The sequence below is a fragment of the Sorex fumeus genome, unplaced genomic scaffold, assembly GCF_029834395.1.
Source record: "Sorex fumeus unplaced genomic scaffold, SorFum_2.1 ptg000026l, whole genome shotgun sequence".
In the NCBI taxonomy this organism is placed as follows: domain Eukaryota; kingdom Metazoa; phylum Chordata; class Mammalia; order Eulipotyphla; family Soricidae; genus Sorex; species Sorex fumeus.
The window spans coordinates 15,595,123-15,615,081 of record NW_026606083.1 but is presented as its reverse complement, the minus strand read 5'-3'; the positions used below and the strand labels follow the sequence as shown (position 1 = coordinate 15,615,081).

Genomic DNA, 19,959 nt, shown 5'->3' with positions numbered 1-19,959 from the left:
GGCTGAAAATCTTGGCCGGTGGAGGATGCGGGTCCCGGGGCTGAGACTATAAAACCCAGCTCCCGGAAGAGTACAGCACAGTCTCCTGCCCCAGCGTCTGGCTGTCCTCACCGGGGCCCCTTGGAGGGGAGTGGGTTGAGTTTTCCTCCCCGTCCCGACCAGGGCTCCGGCAGTGAAGACCTCCAGAAACAGCCACCACCATGCTGAGACCACTCTCCGCACACATGAAGGTACTGGCAGAGGAACAAAGGCATGCGGGTCCCAGGGCTGAGATCTCCAAGCCTACTCAGATCGGAGCTGAGCATCCTCCACGCAGAACCTCAGAATTCCAGTAGGCGGGGATCACACCCACCAACTGGCTCCCTGGCGCCATATAATCCCATCAACAGCCAAGACTCAGAGACTATAAAACCCAGCTCCCAGAAGCGCGCGCCTGCATTCGCGGCTGTGCGACATCTTATTATGACATCTTATTATCTCATTCCTACTTTGGACAAATTGGCAGGCTACCAAATGCAACCTGCCCACATGGCAGAGTCTGGCAAACTCCCCGTGGCGTACCCAATATGCCAAATACCAGTAACAATGATGGGTCTCATTCTCCTAAAGAGCCTTGAATATAGCACTTTCTTAAAAATCCCAGGGCTAGAATGAAGGAGATATTACTGGGGCCTGCTCGAGGCAATCGACAAATAACAGGATGGTTGTGGTCGTGGTCAAAGCTGCAAATCGATGGGAGAGGCCACCAGAGTGCAGAAGCACCAGAAGGTCTACCTTCAGGGCTTCTCTCTAGCATGTCCTCAGGTTAGCCCCAAAGACTCAGTCCTCCATGTGGTTCTGATGAGTCACTCTGTTTAGCCGGTCCTGAGAGCCCACATTCGACTGAAAGTGCAGGAGATGCAATGCTACTTCATTTTACCACCTTTCACCATCTCACCATTTAAAAAATTGCAACTTCACACCTACACTAATATTACTTCATTGTAGGATAACATTGGTTTGTCCTTTCTGCTTTGCCATTGGAGCTTAGATCTATTGGGTTACTCCCATCATAGCGCTCCCATTTCTCTGTATTTATTTGTAACTTCTTTCCTTGTAATCTCTTAACTTGTAAATATTGTTTTTCTCTTCTCCTTAAGTCCTTTGCATAGTTAATTCCGAGCAATGTCCTTTATGTATAAACACAGAAAGACAGTTAATGCTATGCTTTTGCAACTTGGGAGTTAATTGATTCTGAATAAACCCCCCTGGGCATCTGTTCTCTCAACTTAAGCTTCAATTGCCCTTACTTCCTGTAGCACTGTCCTCCCATTGTTCATCAATTTGCAGGTACCAGTAACGTCTCTATTGTGAGACGTGTTGTTAACTGTTTTTGGCATATCAGATATGTCATGAGTAGCTTGCCAACCCAGGTCAGTCACATGCAAGGCAAACATCCTACCCATCCTACCTGCTGTGCTATTGTTCCAGCCCTTACTTCTGAGCACTGTAGTCTGAGATCTATAGCGAGATGTCCCCAGGAGAGCCACCCTACAAGCTTAATGTATCTTTTACTGTGTCCATACAAAATAACTAATATTAAAAAGTAGAGTTAAGATGTCAATTAAGATGCTAATTAAGTTATTGGACTAAGGAGAGGAGAAACACCCCTATGTGGTGGTATTTCCAACCCTTGAACCTGATAGGTGATTAAGAAGGGCCTTTGGATATGTTGATTTTGCTACAGGCCAGGGTGTGGTGTCTACCTCCAATGCATGGAGATGGAGAGAGACTGGAGAGAGACCAGGGCAGCAAGATGGAGCATGGAGAGACTAGCAAGGGTGACAGAGGGAGAAGAATGTAGGGGAAGAATGCAGGAGCAGGCACATGGAGCGACGAGAGACACAGCTGCAAGAGGAAGAGCAGAGAGATGAGCGGGAGAGACAGGAGGAGACAGGAAAGAAGGCCAGTGTGAGGCTAGAATGGGGAGATTATTGAGACTGGAACAGGCACGTGGGAAGAATGAAATAAATGGCAATCACCAACCAGCCTGGTGACCTCGTTTCCTCCTTCATCAATCCATGTCATTAGCCGTCCCGGGTGGGGAAGCAGCTTGAGACCACCGAACGCAGGTGGCGAGGGAGAGAGCCACCGAGGCTTTCCCTAGCCACCCAGAGATTACACACTCCATTATTCGTATTTTTTCCGCATGGCTAATCCTCACTCTGCTTTGCATTCTTTCTAAGAGTATAAACTTGCTCTCAGACCTCATTCTACTTAATAAACAAAATCAGGAAATAAGCAAACAAACAAAAAAAACTCCCAACACCTTCCTCCTTCAAAGAACCCACCAACACATTCTCCTTCTCTGTTTCACAGATTTCCCATCATCCTTTCCATGACCATATTTAATGGTTAATGTTGAAGTTGCCAATTCTTCTAACTCCCCAGTTCTTCTTTCTACACCACTATTTATTCCTCCACTTGTAAAAACATCTTGCCACATGACACATAACTTACATATCCCTGCTACACAATAAAAACTTGCTATTCATATTGATGGAAGGTTTTATCTATTTTTTAAATTTTACTGTTTTAATTGAGTCACTGTGATATACAGTTACAAAGCTGTTCATGATTGGGTTTCAGTCATACAATGATCTGACAATCATCCCTTCACCAGTGTCGTGTCCATTTTCCACCACCAATGACCCCAGTTTTTCTCCCACCACCCCTCTTCCCCGAGCCTGCTTCTACAGCTCTATGGCAGGTACTTTCCTTCTCTCTCTCTGTCTCTCTCTCTCTCTCTTTCTCTCTCTCTTTTTCCTCCCTCCATCCCTCTTTTTCTACCTCTGTCCCCTTCTGGACACTATGTTTTGCAACACAGATGCTGGGAAGTTATCGTGTTGGTTCTTTTTCCTACTTTCAGCAAGCAGTTTCATTGATGGAAGGTTTTAGACTTGGGTTTCAAAACCTTCTTATCTAGTCTCCAACCATATAATGCTGTGTAAAATTAATGTCCATGTCAAAGGAGTAGTCAACAACTTAGTTTACAATACATTCCTTTGGCAGGGCTATGATGTATAGCAGAGCAAGCACATGCTGACCACTTGTGATGCCCTGGGTTCAGTGCTTGGCATATACACACACAAGGGAAAAAATCATGCCTAATCTTCAGCAAACTTTAGTTTTACACCTCAAAATTAATGTGCTTCTAAAATTATCCAGAAATGTTGTCTGAAAAATTACAGACTTCAATATTTTCCTCTTGGACCACAGTTTTCCCTCGACTATCTGACTTTCTGCTGTCTACAGCCATGACTGCTGTCTTTTTTTTTTATTTCAACAGAGACTTTTTAGGATTTTTAAATAGCGTATAGAGCTCTTCTAAATGCTTACTAAACAAAACCTGGCATTTGTCTTCTGAATATCTATTATGGCCCATCATGCTGGCCTTTGTCCCAGAATATAGATCATGACCAATTAGGGAAATGGCTTCGGTTCCTAGGGCCAGAGATGGAGAGAAAGTTCATGTCTGAAATGAAAGCCGAGTCCTATTACAGGCAAACTCAGCTCCCAAGCATGACTCTAGCCCCTGCCTGTGTACATTTGCAATGCAAAGCTTCAATGGCAACATCCAGTTTCTAACCCCTGACAGCTCAGAGACCAGCCAGTTGCTGATTTCATTGACTTATTTTCCTGTGAGTGTGATTAGCTTGACGGGCTAATAAATAGGACTAGTTAAGGATAATTTTATTTGGCAGTGCTCAATTTCTGCAGAAACTATAAAACTGAGATACATAAAGATACTGCTGAAGTAATAGGGCCAGGGACTAGATTTCTCATTAAAAATCAATCACAGATGTACTCTCTGGACCCAGCATACCAAACAGAATAACAGGAGAGGGGGTGTAAGGGGAGACTTGAATGGCCCAGCATTAAGCAGTTGAGTCTTCCTCCCTGGAGTGAACAATGTATTCTATACTAATATGCTGCTTCCCCACTGGTAAATCTAATAAATGCTATCTTCCCCTAGTGAAAAGGCATTGAAGTTTATTCTATTCTTCAATTATTTACTTCTTAGGAATAGGAGCTTGCATTCTGTTTGCTTAACGTTCTTCATTTCAATTCATCTATATTTCAGCTGACACATTGCAACTTCATATCTAGTATATTCAGAGCACTGATAATGAAAGATGAAAGAAATTTTCATGGGTTTCAGTGTTAGAAGGAGCTACCATCAGCTTCTGTGAGATCCTACCTTGCTCTGACTGTCAAGAGATTCAACCTTTGAGTTTTTGTTACACCACCTGGAGAGCCACTGAAAACACAGCACAGTTCTGCAGCTTTCACTAAGATTTCTTCAACTCTTTCTGAAAGAACAATTCATTGCTTCTATTCCTGAGGTCGTATTTACCAGTATGACCTTATCTCTGCACTAAATTAAAACTTGGACTTTACTCTGCAGAAAAATCATCATTATCCTGCTATATCATTCTTCTCTTGAATAAAATTTGTAAAGTAAACTTGAGGTTTCAATAATAATCTTCCACTTACTATTGAAATGAAAATAAACTATTGGAAATAAAATTTTAAAGAATTTTTGCTTGGCTATTTGATTTGCTCGAGCAGGCCCAGTAACGTGTCCATTGTAGGACTTCTTGTTACTGTGTTTGGCATATTGAATACTCTCGGTAGCTTGCCAGGCTCTCCGAGAGGGGCGGAGGAATCGAACCCGGCTCTGCCGGGCTGGCCGCGTGCAAGGCAAATGCCCTACCGCTGTGCTATCACTCCAGCCCCGGCTATTTGATTGAATTAACTATATCCTAGGCAAATTAAAATATTTTAAACAAAAAATCCCTTTAGAGAACAAGAATGGGAAATTGAATATTATTCAGTTAATATAAGCAAGAGGCCTGAACAGATAACTTTTTTAAATATGTGGCTTACCAATCTATCTTTTTCAGACCAAATAGAAGGTAAACCATACTAATATCTCTCTGCTTTTGTCTCTTTCAGTGAAATAGCCAAACTGATTCTCCAGGAAGGCAATTTTTATCCTGTGAAATTCAGTTTTCTTCCATTTTCCTATTAATCACAGAGTTTGTTTTTTAGATTTAGCTAACCAGTGTAAATATTGCAACAAAATTCCAACTAGGAGGACGGAGTATCTCCCTCCACCCTATAGCACCAGTCAGGGAAAATTCACCCATCTTGAAATCTAGCAGAGACCCAGTAACTGTGATATAATTTATTATAATAATGGAAAGTAGCCTACTCTATACATCATGCTAAAACAAATAACAGATCAAAGTCATAGCTGTGTTTAAATTGCATTTAATTTATTATCATATGCAACAGGAATCAAGATGAGAAAAGTTCTTACCATTTGCAGGCAAGCAGCCTGGACTGAAAGATATATCGTCAATAGCTATGACTTCATCCTGTTTATGAACTGAAGCCATTTCACCTTGAAAAACCACCTGCCCATGAAAAACACAAGCATAAACAAGGAATATCACTGTCACATTGAATTATAGAACAAAGTCTACAAATAAGAAAAATGTCACTTCCAGGAAGTACTTGGGGTGATCATATTAATTCCAACTAGAACAAGGACCAAGTAGATATTCTTAAAGAAAAGAAAATGTCCAGTTACTCTGCACCTCACATCTGTAAGGGAGGTTAGGTATCTTGGTAATGAAATGAAGAGACAGTCGCCAGATTTCTGCCCTCTGGTCACCTTCTGTTCATAAGACTTAATATTTAACCAGCTCTCAGACCGACACTGCATCTTGATCTCTGGTTATTGACAGTTTGCAACTATCCACCTTTGGCTCTCAAAATTTTATTCATAGTCTTCCCATGGGTACCCTTGTACTGTCCTCCTGCTGCAATTGTCTACACAAACCTTCTAACAAGGCTGGGAATGACCATTCAGTGATTTACAGAAATGATTAATGACAATGCTATATTGTGATGAGCAGTCATTCCAAGTATCAAGAGAAAATACTCTGGTACAACTTAGAAAGGAAATCAACTATCTGGTGGAATATACTCTGCACCAGTTCTTCACTGTGTAGCTAACCTCTGTACTCAGCTCCAGATGTGGTTTTCACACCTGTCAGTATCAACAGAATTCAAGATGGCATTCAGAAACAATTGCATGCTGACTACTTTTACCTCTAAAAGACCCACTTTTCTGGGGAACATAAAGTAACAAAATAGGAAACTAACACCCAAGAATGGCCGAGATTAGTACCAGGAATTTTACTCCATGACCTGGAGGCCAACCACACATACTAGGGGAAAAGGGAGCTCAGATAAAGAGAACTCTAAATAAAGGTGTTGGGGGGATCCTCCCAGGATGGGAGAAGCATGCTGAAAGTAGACTGTAGACCAAACATGATTGCCACTCAATGTTTCTTTTGCAAACCACAACACCCAAAAGGAAAGAGAGAACGGCGGGGGGGTGGGGGTGGGGGGGGAATGTCCTGCCACAGAGGCAGGGTGGGATGGGGGGTATAGGGGGTGGGAGGGATACTGGGATCCGTGGTGGTGGGAAATGGGCACTGGTGGAGGGATGGGTATTTGATCATTGTATAATTGAAACCCAAGCACAAAAATGTGTAAGTCTGCAAGTGTACCGCATGATGTCTCACTATTAAAAAAAATTTTAATAAAAAAATTTTTAAATGAATATTAAGTATATCTAATTTAAAAAATAAAGCTCTGAAGAGCATTTAATCTGATAAAAAAAGACACACTTTGCTTCTCCCTACCCTAATTACAATATATTTAATTATAATATATGGCAAAGTACATACCCACCCACCTTCTGACTGGTCACAATTCTATAGCAACCCACACATAGAACATTTTAGGGATGAAGAACAAGTGGAACCCCAGCTCTTAGAAATATCATGCCTGATTCCTTGAAGACTCCGAACAATTCTCTTCATGCAGTTAGTGTGAGCTCTGTCCACTTGTTGCCTCTTGTTTGCCTGATAATGTCCGCTTTCAGTAAGACTTCTTATGTTACTTTGTCTCTTTTGTGATTTTATTTTGAAGTAAAACAGATTTTATTTGGAAGTTTTTGAAGGGGAGGAGGAAGAGAAAGGGAAGACAGTGGAGACTAATGCGCTCAAGAGAGAGGTTGGGCTTCTCCAAAGGTAGAGAGAGCTCCTACAGACACCCCAGCCTTAGATAGGAAAGTCCACATCTCAAGAGGGAAGACCCAGACACCACATATGCTCGGCCGTGTGAGCACAAGCAGCACATGGGCTTGGGCAGCATATGCCCTCTTTTGTGATTTTTATCCCAAGGGGAATATAAGAACTTCTTGCCCCAGTCACATAATGAATCTGAGAAAATTAGCAAGAAACAGCTCCCTAATTCCCTAATGATTTAATGGCATAGTAACTCGGTGTGAAGGTTGAGAGTCTTAACCCACCCACAGAAATAAATACCAAAGATGTCTGAAGTTTAAATTCACAGACACACACACTCAACTTGTGTGCACAGCTCATCCTTGTTTACAATATAAGCCTTATTTCCAAAAATCAGCACTACATGGAGCTGATTCATTGATGTACAGGCAGTAAACCCTCACAGATCATTATGTAGTGTTATCTTGTTCCTGTCCAACATGACGTACTAATAGATTTCCTTTCAAACCAGATGCTATCTACTAGTCTCTTAAAATATAATAAATACCTGCCACACATCAAGCATACTGTCAATATGTAGCCCTAAGAAAGTCATCTTTTCTACTCGTAAAACTGAATAACTGCATGCCTGCTTATAAACCAGATTGCAAAAGACCATCAAGGATTTCTCTGTAGAAATAATTTAGACAAGAGTAGTAGAAAGTGTATATTTGGAGCCACCCATTGTTTGGGTTCATCTCCCAGTTCATCCTACTTAGTAGCAACAGGATTTTGGAAAATTTACCTAACATTTCTGTGCCTCAGTTATAATAAGGTCCATGCATGGATAAATAAATTATTACATGGGTGACATCAGCACTTGCTTTGCAATAGCAGTAACAAAGTATAAGTTATTATAACATAGTTACCAAAATATTGAATCTTTTTTATCAACAGTATGTTTTTGGATTTAAAAATGAGGGGTTGGATCAATAGCATAGTGGTAGTGTGTTTGCCTTGCACACGACTGACCAGGGTTCAATCCCCAGCATCCCATATGGTCTTCTGAGCACTGGCAGGAGTTATTCCTGAGTGCATGAGCCAGGAGTAAACCCTGTGCATCGTCAGGTGTGACCCAAAAAGCAAAAAAAAAAAAAAAGTAGATTTAAAAATGAATATTTTAGATGAGACCCTGAGTTGCCGCCCATGAATGGCTCCTCCACTCCTGAATGGCCATGATCCCAGAAGCACACAAACCAATCTCAGAACCCAGCAGCTTCTGGCAGAAATACTTCTGGACTGTGAACTAAGCTATAGCCCCATGACACTCTGGGAGGGGAAAGGTGTTTGTCCCTCCGCCTCTTCCCCCTTGGTGGCAGCTGGTGACCGCCATCTTTCAGAGCCTATTGGACAGAGAGGTACGGGCTTGCAGTGATGGGGCACGTGGGGCCTCTCAGGATACAGGGCGAAACCAGCCCTTTCCCCTGCCTGGATGAGACCCTGAGTTGCTGCCCACGAATGGCTCCTCCACTCCTAAACGGCCATGATCCCAGAGGGACATAAACCAATCTCGGAATCCAGTGGCTACCGGCAGAAATCCCTCTGAACTTAATTGCTAAAATATCAGAAATCCAAAATCATGTGACCACGACAGCAGCTGCGCAACATCATATGCTCTTCATTATCAGAAATAGAAAAGAACTTATCTAATGATGCCTTTTCGGCAGGTCTGATAATTGGGGGGAAGTTCCAAATATAAATAGTAGCTCTTCTGTTAAAAATTGAATGTAATCAAAGTAAAGAGAGAGTAAAGTGATAATCATCTGCCACACAGGCAGGGGGGAGGGGTGGGATGGGGGGGTATACTGGGGTTCTTGGTGGTGGAACATGTGCACTGGTGAAGGGGTGGGTGTTTGATCATTGTATAACCGAGACTTAAACCTGAGAGCTTTGTAACTGTTCTCACGGTGATTCAATAAAAAAAAATAAAAATGAATATTTTATTCCTCTTTAAAGACTTTTTTGCAAAAATAATTTGTCTCATTTTTGCTGAGCTAAGCATTTACCTAAAGGAGCCATATTTAAAGAGAAAGGTAGAAATTACTCTTAACTACCAACTAATGTGTTCTTTTTTCTTCACACACCCTTCCCCCAAACCAAACCCATTTATTCTCAGGGTACAACTAACATCCTGGCTGAAGGAACCCCAATTTATACCCCAAAAGCCAGCCTTCCTGGTTCCACAGTCCAAAGGATATTTTCATTCAAGTGACAGGAAATCACATCGAGTCATGTTTTCTTTTCCTCAAAGTTGACCTCTCACCTGACTCACTCTGACATTATTTCCAGAATACTACCACTCAAGCTCTGGAGTGATAGCACAGTGGGCAGGGCGTTTGCCTTGCATGCAGCTGACCCGGTCAAACATGGGTTCAATTCCTCTGCCCCTCTTGGAGAACCCGGCAAGCTACCAAGAATATCTCGCCTGCGCAGCAAAGCCTGGCAAGCTACCCATGACGTGTTTGATATGCCAAACACAGTAACAAGTGTCACAATGGAGATGTTCCTGAGCTTGCTTGAGCAAATTAATGAACAACGGGAGGACAGTGACAGTGACCACTGAAGCTCAAAATTCCAGAATGACCTTGGAGACACTTTTCCCTCTAGTCCCTGGTTCAATCAGTAAAGTAAACCCTGGTGTAAAAAATTACCAGGTATAATCCAGGACACTTGCAGATCTTCCTACCCATAAAACCATTTCAATAAAAATAAAAGAAATACTTTTCCTGAATTGGGGCTAAATATCTGCTGTACCCTCTGCCTGCCTGATTCTTTGTCTATGTAACATTTGAAAATAATAGCAAAATTAATTGCCCATATCTTCAATTTCAAAAAATGTGATTGCCTCTAATCAGCATCTTGCAATGCGTGGTAATATGTCATCTAGTACAAAATCCCCCAAATATTTAATGAGCTGGTATAATAGATTTGATAAAAAACAATTGAAGATTAGGGTTTCTTTTTTCCATTGTTTTCTTCTTCCATATCTTATATATCCTTAGAATGTCTTAAAATGATAAAAAGTTAACCCTGGCTTATGAATGAAAGAAGAAAGCTGATGTGGTAGAGTTCATGTTGGCATGTATAAGGCCCAGAGCTTGATCTTCAACTTTGCATGGCAGCGCAAACACCCCCAGTTTGTCTTACTAGTGTTTCCTGACTGGCCAGACCCCAAAACCATCAGGGCCACACTCTCCAACCCACCAGGGCTCAGTGTGACTCCTATTCAAAAGTGATCATCGCACAAGAATGAAGTGACTAGGATCTGAAATCAAACTACCTTTGGTGTTAATTCAATATGGGATTTAGCAATTATTCTACCCACAATCCTCAGCTCTACTTCAGTGAAGGATCAAGAAGGGTTAATAAGATAACGAAGCCCAAGAACTGAATCACAAATGCTACTAAAGCACTAGTTCTCATTATTCAACATGATCAGAACTTTGGAAACCCTGCATCTTTGTTGACTATTCCTTGTTTCTGTAACTGTAGTTCAATGAAAACTAACATGCTTCAAACTTTTGTTTGGAATAGATCTTTAACTTTATAGGTGAAGGTCACAAAATCCCCAAGGGAGAGCCGGCCTCTACACCAGCATTCAGCTGGGATCATAGTCTTTCTTTAGAAATTTATTTATTTCTAAAGAAATGATGTATGACATTTAAAATATCAGAAGTCAGCATAGAAATGAAATTAATAATGAAAAGAACAGAGTAATTTCCCTAAGGGAATGAGGCAACAGATAAGTAGATACTGTCCGAAGACTCTGATTAAAAAATGCCCTCAATAGGACTCTGTTGAAAACATAATATGAGACCAATGCCCAAGGATAGTAGGAACAAGGGCAAGGAGGATTGGTCCATGGTTGAAAACCCATCTCAAATGCTGGGGGAGAGGGTAGTTGGGCTAGAGAAGGAACCACCAAGACAATGATAGTTGAAAATGATCACCCTGGATAAGAACTGAGTGCTGAAAGCAGGTAAAGGAGCAAACACGATAACCTCCCAGTTTCTGTATTGCAAACCATAATGCCCAAAAGGAGAGAGGGAGAAAGAAGGGGGGAGAGAGAGGGAGAGAGAGAGACAGAGAGAGAGAAGGAGAGACAGACAGACAGAGATAGAGACATAAAAGAGAGAAGGAAAGGGCCTGCCTTAGAGACAGGCTAGGGGAAAGGGTGGTGGGAGTGAAACTGAGGACATTGGTGGTGGGAAATGCACGCTGGTGGAGCAGTGGGTGTTGGAACACTGTATGACTGACACCCGACCATGATCAGCTTTGTAACTATATTTCACAGTGACTCAAAATAGAATAAAAATTAAAACACTACTGAATTGTTAAAAAGAATAAACTTTTAAGAAATCAGAGACTAGAGGGTAGAAAGCAGCATGACAAGCACAGCATATCTCTGTGTCCCAGGCAAACAAAAGCAAATGAGCAGCTGCTCACTTGCTGACAGGACAGAATTGAAACATACCTACAATCTTCAAGATTGGTGTAGCCTGAGGATCCCAAGAGAGTCATATGGTCTCCAAGTTTTTACAAAGCCTTTAAAGTAGAAGCGCTGTTTTCACATTAGCAATAAAGTATTCCAGGGAAACAAATTAATATAGTGCTCCTGCATCTGCTTTGGTTGAAGCCACTGCCGCATTTTAAAGCACTCAAGTGAATAACCTGGCTGCCTCGGCTACAGTTGAACTGCCCGGGAGATGATATATTTGGGAGTTTTACATTTTGTATTTAGCTACTGCACATATTTAATCATCAACCTCCATGGCATACCACTAGGGAACAGGCAGTTAAGGAAAACAGGGAAGTTTGTTTAAAAGTTTTCGCTACTAGGTCCAGAGGGTTTCGACTCTGCCCTAATCTCTGTTGAAAGACCTCTACCAGACCTGATGATAGAGGCAGCTAGAAATGCAAAAGAAAAAGGTATCATAATGATGGTGTGTAATGGTTTTACCATTGGTTCTGTTTACTAGTTTGAAACTGTATGGAAATATGATAGATTATACAGAGGCCAGATTCCCATCTCGGTCACTCCAATTTATTCATGCATGCAAAGAGAATGGGCGTCAGCCAGTTCAGCCTTTGGCATCTAGTCAATGTATCTCAATCTCCTCAGAAGCACTCTTGGCTCTATTGTGTTGCTAATAATACTAGCCTGAGAGATCCAAAGTTATAAGAGAAGGTTAAGTAATAAGCTAAAAACGCTCTGTGTGTTAGTGACATCTGAACACCAACAACAAATTCAATGTGTTATTGGTGTCATATATTCTTATGCTGTTCACTGTTCCCCACCAAAGCCAGAAATATGTAATGTCTCACCACCCCACATGAGTAAAAAATATTCTCTTTGCAAATCAATATTAGGTAAGGGGTTGATAGCCAGAATGCAAAAGGAAATAACATAGCTCAGTAGTAAGAACAAAAATTCACTATGTTAAAAATGGACAGAAATTCTGAACAGACATTTTTTCCCAAGGAAGGCATATGAAAGACCAGGGAGCAATCAGAAGCAATAGGGAGAGGCAAGTCAGGTAAGGGAACCACGATGAGATAACACCTCACACTTGTTAGAATTGGCTGATATCAGAAAGCCAAGAGATAACACACGCTAGTATTTCATGCAGAGTTGGTCAGAGTCATAATTGAAATAAACTGTACACCAGAAAAGAAAAATAGTCCTTGTTCATGGACTGGAAGAATTTACATGGTGAAAATAGCCATCCTACTAAAAGCATTAATAAAAGATTCAATGTAATTCCCATCAAAATTCTGACGGCATTTTTCAAGGACTTGAAAGAATGAGAACTAAAATTCATGTAGAATCATAAAACCTTCTCTAATAGCCAAAAGCTTTCTGAGATGGGAACAGGCAGCATTTCATTTCCTGGTTTTAAATTATACTATAAAGCTATAGTAATCAAAAAGTGTGTGGTACTGAAATATTGGCAGACTTTCAGGTCAGTGTAATAGAATAGATATCCCAGAAATAAACCTTTAGGTATATGGACAGCTCATCTATGACTATGGAACAGGGTACATGAAGTGGAGAAAAGAAAGTCTACTCAACAAGTGATAATAGGAAAATTGAATAGCCACATGAAAAAAATATGGCACTGGATATATATCTGATACCATACACAAAAGTTAATTCTGAGTGTCTCAAATACCTCAAGACTAGATCTATATCCATGACTTGAGGAAAACATATGTGACACCCTCCAAGACAAAGACCTCAGAGGTATCATTAATGATTTGAATTCAGAGGGAAATAAAAATAAACAGATGAAACTACACCGTATTCAAAAGCTTATGCATGACCAAAAAAAAAAAACTTATGCATGGCAAACAAAACTTGGCACATAGAAATTTAAAAAAAGCATATGTTAAAAAAAACATTTATTCACATCATAAAATCAAATTAGTGTTCTCTAAAAGAGAAGAGGAAAGAAGTGAGTGAATGAATTGGTTAAAATGAATCCATTTTCTAAAGTACATAGAATTGGACTTCTTCATTGTGCATGCTTAAAAACTTATAATGATTCATAAGATAATGCTACTTCAATTAAAAATATCTCACAAATTAAAAAAAAGTTATTTTCCTGTCTGTTTTAAAAGGAGTGTTTGGCCATTTCAATATCCCGAATCTTCAGTTCTTGAAGGTCCTCACAAATACCTCAGTTCTTTATTCGTCTTCTCACTTCTCATAGTCTTCTCACTTTTAATTCACCTGTTACTAAAATCTGTAGTTTATTCCCCACCCCACCCCCACATTAAACCTACTTTAAAACCCAACACACACACCTGAAATTTCTGGGCGCTCTCGATGGTTATGACATTCCTCTTCCACTGTGCCAGGGACCCAGCTGGGCTCCGCCACACGAGCTGTGTGGGTCCACCACATGCAGTTTGGAGACCTGCTGATAACTGACCATTCATTAGGCTGGAGAAGTAATAAAATGTGACCTGTGAAAAACAATCATCAAACAATGATAATGAAGAATTTCCTAAATGTAAAAAAAAAAGTATTTAAAAATGCTATAGATTTCAAATACCTGACAAGCATGTTGATGATTTGTGGGAAGAAAAATTCTGCTTTTTAAACTTGAAATAGAATTGGTTTGGGGAACAAGTGACAGGAAGTAGGCTGTTAAAAGCAAGAATGACCATGTTAGAATCAGAGCAATTCCTCGTGAATTTCCTTAAGACACCAAGGATATTTCCTTTTTAAAAGTTTGTCTTAAAATTCGTACTTGTCATATTAAACAGTCAAATAATAGAGTAACATTTTCCATAAGATGGTTAAATGACTAAAATTATTTAAAATGCATGGATTTCATAAATGTATATTTGCTCGATTTGCTCGAGCGGGCCCAGTAACGTCTCCATTGGAGACTTTGTTGTTACTGTGTCTGGCATATCGAATACTCTCAGTAGCTTGCCGGGCTCTCCGAGAGGGGCGGAGGAATCGAACTCGGGTCGGCCATGTTGACCGCTTGTAAGGCGAACGCCCTACCCATACTTCTGAGTTGAGTATTGTGAAAGCAGCTGCCACCTCATTCAGTAACTGCTTGAAAGCCCCCACTGCCAAATAATATAAATGAAGTGTTGAAAATATATCGAATTTTGTTGTTCTCATTTTCTAACTTTAATTCCAACTTTGTGCCAACAACAAGCTTTGTTTAAAAATACACATTCAATTTTATCTCCAGGTCTATAGTTTGAGTCTAGAATTGGTTTATTCCGGAGTTGGGAATGTGCGACCTCCCCCCATCTCCCTATGCTTCCAGCAGCCTGGCAGTCACACCCAGGAACTGCTTCTGGCACTGTCCAATGTCATTAACGGCCATGATCCAGAGACACACAAATAAAGCTCTTAGAAGAGAGCAACACAAAACGATATGCTGCAGAGATGCCTCAGAACCACAAAGTAACCATTTAATCAAAAAAAATGTAATTAAGCTCAGCTGTCGTTCCCAACGTTCTCCCTTCCGAAATCCGACACGCCATTTTGTCGATAAAAAAACAAACAGCACCCGGCCCAGACAAGGTCAAACCTGAACACCTGAAGAACCTGCCATCAGTACTCATCAATACACTGGTTCGGCTCTTCACTCGCTACCTGTCTGAATGCAAGGTTCCGTCCCAATGGAAAACCAGCAGGACCGTACTACTGTTCAAGAAGGGAGACATCCATGACATTGGCAACTATCGCCCAATCTGCCTATTGTCTGTCATCTACAAGTTGTTCACTCGAGTCATCCTAAATAGGACTGGCAGAACACTAGAAGAAGGACAACCATGCGAGCAAGCAGCTTTCCGCAAAGGATTCAGCACCATCGACCATATCCACACAATAACCAAACTCATTGAGGTTTCTCGGCAGTTCAAGATGCCGCTCTGTCTAACGTTCATTGATTTAAAGAAGGCCTTTGATTCTGTTGAGACGGAAGCGGTCATTGAAGTCCTAGCCAATCAGGGCATTCAAGCCCAATATATTAGGATCCTTCGTGAGCTGTATTGCGGATTCACTACCAGGATCTCACCATTCTACAAAGAAGTGATCGTTGATGTCAAGAGAGAGGTTCGGCAGGGTGATACCATTTTGCCGAAACTCTTCAGTGCCACCCTCAAGAACATCATGCGACGACTGGAATGGGAAGGAATGGGAGTGAAGATAGATGGTTGGCAATTACACAACCTCCGCTTTGCTGATGACATTGTTTTAATAATACCAAACATCAGCCAAGCGGCACAAATGCTGGCCGACTTTGACCGTGAGTGTGGAAAGGTAGGACTACAGCTGAATCTTATGAAGACAATGTTTATGAGAAACAGCCTCGTTCCTGACGCCCCATTTGCTCTCAACGGAACGACCATCTCCGAATGCAACAGCTATGTGTACCTAGGTCGAGAAGTCAACATGACAAATGACCTGGCACCCGAGCTGCACAGGAGGAAGAGATCGGCTTGGAACGCCTTCAAGAACGTCGAAGAAATAGCTAAGAGGACGAAGAACCTCTGGCTCCGGGCACATCTCTTTGATTCCACTGTTCTTCCTGCATTAACATATGCCTCAGAGACCTGGGCCCTACGCAAACAGGATGAGAACGCTATTCAGGTCTCCCAAAGAAGAATAGAAAGAGCTATGCTTGGAATATCACGTTTCACTCAAATGAGAGAAAAAATCCGGAGTTCCGACATCCATCGACGATCAAGAATCAGGGACGCTGTCTCATTTGCCAAGGTGTCAAAAGTCAGATGGGCTGGTCACATAATGAGATTTAAAGATGACCACTGGACTAGAGCTGTTATTGACTGGATTCCACGGGATGTCAAAAGACCACGTGGCCGCCCACCTATCAGATGGTCAGACTTCTTCGTCAAGATCATGAACGATCGGTTTGAGGCTCTTCATGTTCCCAGAGCGAACAGATGCCATTGGGCTACACTAGCACGCGACAGGGACAGATGGAGACGTTACTGGCGCCCGCTCGAGCAAATCAACGACTAACGGGAAGTTAAGTGATTAAGTGATTAAGCTCAGCTGTATAAACATATTTAAAATTTTAGAACTCCTGGTGCACGGACATTTTATATGTTGGTAGTCTTTTATGAAAGGGCTTACTGGCTCCAGGGAGAGATACAACAATTTTCACAAACTTTCCTCTAAGGAAACTTTTTTTGACCATTTTCAGCAGATTATTCATGACAAGCAATAAAAAATAAATTATTTATATCCTGCTTTTGGAGGCAAGGTCTGGGGGTTAGGGTGAAAATATTTGAAATATGGTGGTAGGTAGGTGTAATGGTGGTGGAACTGGTGTTGGAATATTAAATGTAACAAACTATTGTGAACAACTTTTAACAAATAAAATAAATAGAATTTCTTTTTCCTTTTATTTCTTAATTAATTTGGGGGGTACTGAATCACATCCAGCTCACCCCTGGCTCTGTGCTCAAGGATTACTCCTGAAAGGTTTAAATGACCATGGGGGTGCCTGGGATCAAATCTGAGTTTGCCATATGCAAGGCAAATGGCCTAGCTACTGTACTACCACTCTGGCCCATATACAATGCTTTAAATTATAGATGAAGATGCTACTTTGCAAGGAAAGCCACAGTAAAGGAAGTTTGCTTGCTTTCTATAGGATTTTGGTCATCATGTCCATCATTAGAGAAAGAAGCAAATTTCACACAGTATAACTTATCTCCCCTCAGCTGCTACCACTTGATAACAATGAGGGAAGACTTATAGATCAAAGAACAAAGGTTACCCAGTGTTCTCTCTCCTTCAGATGCACTGAGTCTAGAATGAACCTACTAATACAATTCCCCCCTTCCACACACACTTATACACATGTCATTGTAATGGTCCCCTGTTTCCTATTAATCTTTACATAATATTCATTTCAGTTTATTTATATTATTTCTATATAAAATTCTTATTTTATGCCTTCACAGAAGCAACCCAGTATAAATTTGAAACATTTAAAATAATGTTATGACAAAGTGTTCATTATTAAAATGACTGAAATAATCAAATAGTGTGAGTTCATTCATAATTTTAAATGTCTCTGCAAAAGGGTTTTCAAGAATATTGTTTCCTAGTTGTTGGGTGAGTGTTAGAGTCAAATCCCAACCTAGTTGGATGACCAAAAAAGGAAGTCTGTTTTAAAAAAAATGAAAGTGACAGAATCATGAATCAAATTTTGAGACCTAAGTCAAATAATTTTGGCAGCAAATTCAATTCCACAGACATTGATCCTTGGGAAAGATAAGGTGGGATTTTCAGTATGATTTTCCTTGACTATTGACATGCAGCCTTGTTTCTCCTCTATTTTTTCAGGCTCCACGTGATTAATGGGAATGAATGTGAGCCTAGGAAACATAAATCCTATTATCTACTACATAAGAACCAACTGGCTTGGAGGAACTAAAAAATAGTGAGCATTTTAGCAGTGAGATATTATCAATTTTTAAGAACATTTCCCCCCAAAATCAGGCTGCAGGAATGAATCAACATGACAAGGTGCAGGCCTCAAGCAAAGGTTAAAATGTCAAAATGTTTGGAAGTGGAAAGGTGTGCTTATCAATGACAAAAATATGGATCCCTTCAGAAAATGGAGGGGAAAAATAGGCTTGGACGCAAACTCCTTCAAGTTAATCACTTCAATTTTTACTAAATTCTGTCTCCATTAAATCTAGTTTGTTGCATATCTGTTCATTAAACTAACAAATTTAATATCAACTATCACCTATTAAAACTGTACCTTTAAAATGATACCTTCAAATCAAAATTCCTTACAATTGCTAACCACATGTAAATGAATGCCACCGTATCAATCTGTTTCAGTGATAAAGGGCTTCAGGAGCTACTAGAGGATATCATAAAACATAAACATGAAGGCAATGTTAATGAAAATACCATTGCAAAGATCTCTGAGATTTTTCTGCAGAGAATCCATGAAAAGTAGAGGAGGGAAAATGGTCATAGCAAGGCTTAGGGACAACTAAAGAGTTTTTCTCAAGAAATGCTCTCAGTTAAAAAAAAAACTCTTATTTTATTTAAATTGCCCTAATTCCATTGTCCAGCCTTCAGATCAATAGTAATTTTGAAGAATAGCTGCCCATATTTCAGGGGCAGTGTGGTAGCCAAGAGTTGGAAAGCAAAATAGAGCTTTTCCAAAGCATCCTTACAATTGTCATTATTTGACATGCCTTGATTTTCCTAAGATGCTCCACTGAGAAGTCTGTCTAAAATTGATTGTATTAATTAACAACAGTGCTGAGGACCTTTACCGTAGGCATTTGTTGAAATAAATTACTAGCATTAAAATTAACTTCACAGGGTCCAGAGCGACAGTTCAGCAGGTTACATGTTAGCTTTGCTCACAGCCAACTATTCAATCCCCAGCATCACACATGGCCTCTTGAGCATTATCAAGAGGGATCCCTGAGCGCAGAGCCAGTATAAACCCTGAGTACAGTAAACTGTGGGACAAAAAACAACCAAACAAACAAGCAAAAAACCCCAAGCCAAACAAACAAAAAGTTTAATTTCACAATTGCCTACAGCAGTGTATCACAGTGAGGGCTAACAATCACTGTATCACTGCCATACCATTGTTTATCGATTTCCTCGAGCAGGCACCAGTAATATCTCCATTCGTCCCAGCCCTGAGATTTTAGCAAGTGCCACATTAAAGACTCTTTAAGGGTCAAGGGAATGAGACGCATCATTGTTACTGGGTTTTGGCATATTGAATATGCCATGGGGAACTTGCCAGACTCTGCGATGCTGGCAAGATACTCTTGGTAGCCTCCTGGGTTCTCTGAGAGTGAGAACTAGACAATAAGAAGTCACGCAGCCTCGAAAGCAGCCATGTGCTTCCGGGAGCTTGGTTTTATAGTCTCTGGGTCTTGGCTGTTGATGGGATTACACAGTGCCGGGCTAACAATACACTAAGCAAAAGGCTTACAGGAAAACCTGGGCATATTGATATGTCACAAAGCATTCTTGAAATGTTGCAAAGTATTTCTGGCAATATAGTCAGGCATGTTCTGCACATAAGCCATGGTTATAATCTAGGAAGATCTGAAAGGGACCTAAGCTCATCTTTCTTTCTTTCTTTCTTTCTTTCTTTCTTTCTTTCTTTCTTTCTTTTTTCTTTTTGGCTTATATCCAAGAGTTACTCCTGGCTTACATCTAGGAGTTACTCCTGGCTTTGTACCCAGGAATTACTGCTCGGGGAACCAAATGGGATTC

The 19,959-nt window shown here is 40.7% G+C and overlaps 1 protein-coding gene across 1 annotated transcript in view; it reads right to left on the bottom strand.

The window, feature by feature from the left end:
• The window catches only part of MALRD1 (MAM and LDL receptor class A domain containing 1), a 625,529-nt gene that overhangs the window by 578,927 nt on the left and 26,643 nt on the right, over nucleotides 1–19,959 (bottom strand). Inside the window, exons 4-6 of the mRNA XM_056114588.1 lie at nucleotides 14,246–14,337; nucleotides 13,995–14,156; nucleotides 5,366–5,462 (exon numbers count right to left, since the gene is read on the bottom strand). Of these exons, the coding sequence (XP_055970563.1) occupies nucleotides 5,366–5,462; nucleotides 13,995–14,156; nucleotides 14,246–14,337 (351 nt within the window). The remainder of the gene's footprint in view (nucleotides 1–5,365; nucleotides 5,463–13,994; nucleotides 14,157–14,245; nucleotides 14,338–19,959) is intronic.